Source organism: Micromys minutus (assembly GCF_963924665.1).
Source record: "Micromys minutus genome assembly, chromosome: 1".
NCBI classification, from domain to species: Eukaryota; Metazoa; Chordata; class Mammalia; order Rodentia; family Muridae; genus Micromys; species Micromys minutus.
Window position 1 is genome coordinate 27,341,550 of NC_137969.1, and position 7,356 is coordinate 27,348,905.

General features: G+C 59.8%; 1 protein-coding gene across 1 annotated transcript; it reads left to right on the forward strand.

Moving 5' to 3' along the window:
• Positions 1 to 2,591: 2,591 nt before the first annotated feature.
• On the forward strand, positions 2,592 to 5,899 carry NKX1-1 (NK1 homeobox 1; the record flags this gene model as incomplete). The annotated part of the gene is made up of 2 exons (XM_080918381.1): positions 2,592 to 3,057; positions 5,043 to 5,899. 2 exons carry the CDS (start codon positions 2,592 to 2,594, stop codon positions 5,897 to 5,899), a joined length of 1,323 nt encoding a protein of 440 aa, XP_080774507.1.
• Positions 5,900 to 7,356: the final 1,457 nt, after the last annotated feature.

Here is a 7,356-nt window from a genome sequence, read left to right on the forward strand (position 1 = left end):
AGTTTGGATGGAAAAAGAAGAAGAAAGAAAGAGCCAAAAGCCAACATCAGCTGCATGTTTTTCTGTAACGTGTTACGTGATCTTACTTCCTATTCCATCACTACATTGTATTCTTTGCTGTATCCTGGCGGCGATCTATGCTCACGGTCTAGGAGGTGCCACCTGCTTGCATTCTCTCGTCCTGAGGAAAGCTGCACAGAGAGGGCCTCACAGGACATTGTGTTTCCTCACAGGCAGGTGTCTAGTGTGTGTGTGATGGCTGAGGGTGCAGCCAGGCCAGCTCCCAGTAAGGTGTGGGAGCTGTGGCTGTTGTTAAATGTTTGCCAACATTCACCTCTCTGATGACTTGTGATGGTCACAAATGTTAGTATATTTGTGTGTGTGTGTGTGTGTGTGGCGGGGTGTGTGCTTATAGGGATGTCACAGAGTCTCTACTACTCAGAGCCAGCTCCGAGGTCTGCACGTGAGGCCTGCGCTCCTTTCCTTCCCTCCCCTCCCCCAAAGAAGCTCCCTTCTGCACCCAGTGGCTCTGCTTCCCAGGCAAGACTGGGACCTGGCCGCAGGCCTATGTGCAGTCCTCACCAAAGGACTTAAAAGAGACAGGAAGTGGAAGGAGAAGCAGAAGGGGGAGGGGTGATGGGATGCAGTGCACTGCCCTTAGGGGCCACCTCCTGACTGGGTATGGGTACTCATGAATGAATTCCTGCTTGTGTGTTGGCCACTTCTGAATGAGTGTGAGTGTGTGTGTGTGAAAGAGAATGGGGTGTGTACATCTATATTCAAACTCAGCTGGCAAGAGGGAGGGAGCAAAGACCAAGGTGGGGGCAGGAAGAAGATAATTACCTTACTGTGATGAGAGATTACCCACCCTCCTTCCCCAGAGGTGATTTATAATTTAAAGATAAAGAATAATCAAGTCCTGGCAAGGAAGGACACAGTGTTGTGGGTCTGATTAGAATCTGAGGATGGACCAGCAAGCGGTGAGGGTGGGAGGGGGGAGGAAAGAAACTGAGGGGAGGAGAGCCCTACCCCCCTCCTCCTGCCTCCCGTCCCAGCCTCCCAGAGGCTCAGCATGTCCGAGCTTGGCCCAAATTACAGGCGATCGGTCCCCCATTATTTCTCCTAACTTTTAATTTCTGCTTCCGAAGGATCATTGCCCGCGGTAATTGCAAAGGACCGTCCTTGTGCAGAGCAGGCTCTCGGGACCGCAGTGGGAGGAGGAGTGCATACCCGCTGGAGCACACGTCGGCGCACACTCACTCTGGGCACGCTAGCTCCACCGCCGAGCCCCACCTGGGTCCTTCAGAGGCGGGTCAGCTCATTGGCCTGAGCGAGAGGAGGAGGGAAACTCGGAAGCAGAGCATGGGCTACCTGACCCTCACCCTCCGAAGTTCGACCTTACGAGGTCACGGAGACTGTCCTGTAAATACCCAGACTGTGGACAAGACGGTGCACAAATACTCAGGCCTCTGAATTGCTAGGGGTGGGGAGGAGGATAGTTTCCGTATTATTTCTGGAAGAAACACAGATTTTCCCATTACACGAAGGGCATTGATCTTTACGTAGACCACCTGCTATTTGTGCGATTTTTCGGTCACCCTTTTGGGGGGCGGGGACCAGGACGGGCCGTCTAGCCCTGCTCATTTCGATTCCACTTCTAATGAGCGTCACTCGCGGCCGCCAGCCCCGCCTCTTGCGGGGATTTCGTGTGGTTCCTAATTTGATCCAGCCGAGGGGGCGGGAGTCAGAGCTGGTGAGGATGGAGGGACAGAGATCCTGACCAGATTGCTCCAGACGCAGAAAAACAGCAACCGAGGGCAGCGGAAACCGAAACCCTGGGAACACGCCCCACAAGGGGCTGAAGACCCTGCAGAGACTCAGAACCTGCAAGAACCCCCACTCTCCCTTTCCTGTCCCAGCGGCGCAAGGCGCGGGAGCCCCGGGTGCCACAGTAACCCAGAACCCCGCGTTGCACGGCAGCAGCAGAGACCTGCTCTAATGGTACCCTGAGCTGGGATGTCCAGGCCAACTCGGGGCTCGCAGGTTCACACATCCTGGGGCCTCCGCAGCCCTCCACCGCCAACTGATCCCGCAATTATTTAAAAGCCCGGCTGTCTCCTCCCCCTTCGCCGAGGAGGCGGGCACGCGGTTTCCAGCCCCGCGGAGGTGCAGCGGCACGGTGCTGAGCACCACAGCTTCCAGTGGATTGGGCTCTGGTTCCGGGCAGGGCATCTGTCTGTCCGTCTCTGCGGCTCAGTCCGTGAGTCCCGCACCGGGCCCGCCTACTCCGCTTGGGACCGTTCGCAGCCAATTAGGCGTGAGCGCTAACGAGGGTAGCGGAACCCCGCGGCCGCCTGCGGGCGCACGTGTGTGCGGCGTGTGGGCGCGTGGGCGCCTCCGGCGGGGCCGCCATAAATGCTCCGGCCGGGCGCGGCGGACGCCTGAAGCGGTGGCGGACGCAACGCCAGGCAGCACTAGCCAAGCGGGACGCAGCGCCGAGAACAGCTGGACTGAGGCTGGTTTTGCGGGGTGCAGGGATGAGATCCCAGTAGGTAGCGGGGCCCGAGCCGCCTGAGCGGCCCGAGGCCGGCATGAGTACCAGCGGCCCGGCGGCACCTGGGGACGTCCCCGCGCTGCCACCGCCACTGCCCGGGCCCGGCTCGGGGCCCGCACCACCGGCTCCTGCGGCGACAGCTCGGGACGCTATGGACGGACGAGCTGAGCTGCCCATCTTTCCCCGGGCTGGAGTCCCACCGCTTGCGGCCAGCGACACTGTGCCCGCGGTGCCGGAGGGGGCTGGTGCAGCCCGGCCCGCCGCGCCCCCGCGCCCCACCTCCTTCTCCGTGCTGGACATCCTAGATCCCAACAAGTTCAACAGTAGGAGACGGCGGTGCGTGCTACTGGGCCCTGTGGTGCCCGCTACATGTGCCCCATGCGCCCCGGCTGCGTGCGTCCCGGTCCCCGCTGCCTCCGGACGTTCGCCGCGCGCAGAGCTAGAACGCCGAGCCCTTTCCGCCGCCACGGGAGTCGCAGCGGCCGCGGGAGCTGAGGCTACAAGTGAGTATAAGGGGTGGGCGCTAGGGGCGAGGACACCGGCTGCTCCGGAATGTTTATGCTCCCGGAACCCCGCGGCGAGCTGGGCCTGACCGGGCGCCGCCAGGCTCTGTGGAAAGTTCGCAGAGCGCGGGGTCCGCCTCGAGCATCCGTGGCCTCCTCCCGACCCGGACTCCAGGGCCCTCACTGCTGCACGTTTCTGGAAAGGTTCTGCTGGACCAAATTTGGGGCTTTGGGGTTGCGACAACGGTCCAAGATTCGCCTAGTCAATCTCTGGTGTTGGAGGGTAGTTGGTGCTGGAGGCAAAGGGACATGCGGCTGGCTTGGTGACTTACCCACCCCCACCGTGGCCTCCTCGGCCCTCCCCCTTTGGACAAATCAGACTAATTGTGACAAAACGCTGGTTATCTCTGGAAAAACAATTAAATCCCTTCGATTACAGTTAAAGGGAAATGTGCTTAGCGGCGGAAAGCGGCCGGTAATGGGGCGGCCCGCGCCCCTTTTGCGGTCGATATCCCATTACGGCGCATGCATATCTCTTTCAAGCACCTTGCAAACTCCCCCCGAACATCTAAATTATAGGGTCAAAATTCGGATAATTACTCGATTAAAACCTATTACACTTATTAGGGGCCGCTATTGATCGCGAATTGCATTCGACCAGCTCCTGATTGCTTTTTGTGCCCCTCCCCCGTCCTCCCTCTAACTTCCTGGCCCCTGCGCCTCTCACGGACCAAAACGCTCAGGGAGAACTGGACTGGGGCCGCCAGCTCTACCCGCACTGTTTCATTGACCTTCCGTTCCTAGAGAGAGGAGGAGCAGGCCCCGCAGGCTGCAGCTGTACCCCTCTATGTCTGCCAAGGGGTTGGTCTACCAGGAACCCGCGGCTGGCCGCTGGAGCTGCGTAGGGAGGGAGCGAGCGCTGCACAGAGGAGAGAGCAGCCAGGCAGGGCTGGGACGTGGATGACTGGCTACGGGTCGCCTGAGGGAGTAGTTGCCCTGCTAAGACCCGGGAGTTGAGGGCAGGACACCCGCAGTCTTCATGCGACCTGGGTCATTTGAGCTGGGGTATTTGTGAGTTGCGGTTGTATGCTCCAATATGTCGGTGCCAACTCGACCTAAGAGCTGAACACCGGCACTGGGTTGGAAAGAGTGGAGGCCTCCTCTGGCATTTAAAGACCACCTGTGGGTGAAGGGCATGAACGGGTCCTCGGATTCCTGCGTAGGAGAACGACAGCCTTGCAGTTTTCAGAGACAAAGATGCTGCGAGACTGGTGTTCATACTGCCTCTCAGGGTCCTGCTTAGAGGTTCACAGAGCGCTTTCCCTGGCCTCCAAACTCGACCAGCTCAGGGGAAGCTTGGAGCCCTGCGTAGGTAGTGTCGCCCGAGAGCTGGTTAATGGGCCCCAGAAGCTAGCAGGGAAGCCAGTACTTTAAGGAGCCTAGTTTTCAGGGCCTGAAGCCCGAGGCAGGGACGGCTCCAAGACGACTGATTTTGGTCTTCTGAAGTGGCCTCCCCAACAGCCGGCCGACCCCACCCCAGGCCTCTTAGCCCCTCCAGCTATTAACTGTGCGGTAATTGGCTGGCCCCGCGCCCGCTGTAATTGGAAGGTAATATACGCCAAAATAAATTAAATGGACTTTAACTAGTTTGTACATTACACAAAATGAGTTTAATTAAGTTTGTATCTGCCCCGTGAATCGATCAGAGCTCTTTCTCCGCTGTACACTCTGAGGGCCGCCCGCACACTGCAGCCCTAAAGGCAGAGGAAAGGACTGCGGATGGGGCAGCAAAAGCAGCTGGAAACAGAGAGGGTCCTTCTGAAGGAAGGCAGAGAGGAAATGCAAGCAACCAAGGAGGAACTGTGGCAGGGACGGAGGGAGGGCAAGAAACGCAACGATTAAAAGAGAATCTCTCCCGCGGGGCGCGGGCAGGGCGGCTGGGGGCGGGCCTGACCATCTCTTCTCTTCCTCTTCGCCGCCCGCAGGTACTGGGGACTCTTACAGGGCAGACGAGGCCGAGGCCAACGGCTACAGCAGCGGCAGTGGTCGCAGCCAGACCGCGGACAGCGAGGATGAAGCGCCCGAGGACGAGGACGAGATCGAAGCGCCCGAAGTGCAGGAGGCTCAGGGCACCGAGGAGCCTCGGGGAGGAAGCGGCGGTCTCGGGGCCCGCGGGTCGGGTTGCCCCGGAGCAGCCGAGGTCGAGGCTTCCCCCGTGGACGAGGCTGCAGCCCCAGGGCCCCGCGGGAACTCGCCCGGAGCCCCGGGCCCGCCTGCAACTGCAGCGGGAGCGGGGAGCGCGGGGAGCACCCCGCAGGGCGCCGCGGTGGCCACCAAGCCCAAGCGGAAGCGCACGGGCTCCGACTCGAAGTCCGGGAAGCCGCGGCGGGCGCGCACCGCCTTCACTTACGAGCAGCTCGTGGCGCTGGAGAACAAGTTTAAGGCCACTCGCTACCTGTCGGTGTGCGAGCGCCTCAACCTGGCGCTGTCGCTGAGCCTCACCGAGACGCAGGTGAAGATCTGGTTCCAGAACCGCCGAACCAAGTGGAAGAAGCAAAACCCAGGCGCTGACACCAGCGCGCCGACCGGCGGCGGCGGGGGCCCCGGCCCGGGAGCGGGGCCCGGCGCGGGGCTGCCCGGCGGCCTCAGTCCTCTCAGCCCCTCGCCGCCCATGGGCGCGCCGCTCGCCTTGCACGGCCCGGCCGGATACCCAGCGCACAGTCCCGGAGGGCTGGTGTGCGCCGCGCAGCTGCCCTTCCTGTCCAGCCCGGCGGTGCTCTCGCCCTTCGTGCTGGGCTCGCAGACGTACGGTGCGCCCGCCTTCTACGCGCCCCACCTCTGAACCTCGGTGCCAGGACCCCGGTGGGGACCGCACCACGCGGTCTGGCGGCCAAAGGACCTAAGGCGAGCGCGGCCGTCTCTTTTCTAAGGTTTCTGTCGTTGGTCCTGTATATAGCGGGTTCCTACAGAAGAGAAATTTATAAACGAGTGTGCGCAGGGGCCAAACGGGAGGCTCCCGTGGCCTGCTCCAAGCACTTTGCAGAACTCTTAATAAACCACAGGAAGCCACGCGGGGCGTTTTCCTGAAGGCTCTGGCGCCGCAGGATGCCGATCCCGCCTTCCTGTCCGCTTGGGTTCTTACCCACCTGTGTGTCTCCATGAGCAGGGACTTAAGAGCTGTTAGGTCTAGTTTCCTGTCAATGTTAGTGTCTCATGGTCACTCTAGTAGCTTGCACTCAGACACCTTTCTCTCTTGGGGATCGCCCTGGGAGCTGGTCCAGCATGGGTCCGAGTCCCCTTCCCACTTTCTCCGAAGTGAGGCCCTTTTCCCTCTTCTTGCAGCCTGGCACTGCTGAACTCCAAATGGAGCTCTCCCACGAACTGCCCCACTCCCACTCCCAAGCAGGCTACTTGTGGGTAGGAAAAACATCCCACTTCTCAGAGGAGGAACTACCACCTGCCAGATAGTCTAAAACCAGAATGGAAGGCCAATGACCTTTTTTGGTGCATCACTATTCTGCAACAATTGTGTGTGTGTGTGTGTGTGTGTGTGTGTGTGTGTGTGTGTGTGTGTGTGTGTGTATAGTCCCTATGCGATGAACATAAGGAGCCCAGGAATGGCCCGAAGCTGTGTCTACACACACTCCAAAGCAGACACGGAACCACCTATGACTAACCGGAGACACGTGGAAGCCTGTTCCAGCTTGTGGAGATTTTGCACACCCAGTAGGGGTGGAGACTGGAGAAGGAAAAGGGGTTGGCATGGCAACGGCAAGGCAACTGTTCTCAGGCCTGTTCCGGGGTTCCTGACTCCCCTTGGAAAGAACGTTGTGCTCCACTATGGGGCTTGGCTCCTCTTGTTTCTTGCGCTCAGTGAGCTCTTGGAGGGGACTTGACTCTAGGCAGCTTGGAGAGTCAGGTTGAGAATGAACTGCAGTGTCTGGCACTGGGCAGAGTGCTCAGAACTGCCCTCATCACCACAAGCCAAAGGGCAAGTAAGCTCCCAGCACATCTTCAGGTGAGGGGGATGAGGGGGGAGGAAGCCAACCTACCCTTGAAGACATCCCTGAGACCGGAACCCCTAGCCTCTCACCAGCAGAGATCTGGTGCCTGATTCCAGCCAACCCGCTTTTCACTTCCAGATTTTCTGGGCCTAGAGTTTCCTGTGCTGACCTGATATTTTCCAGCCCCTAGATGGGCGGCAGGTCCAGCCTTCTCTTTGGCTTGTGCAATGCTCCTATTCCTGTGGTCAGGGAGTAAGAGTCCTGCGGCAAGTGTGATACATTTAATTGTGAGAGG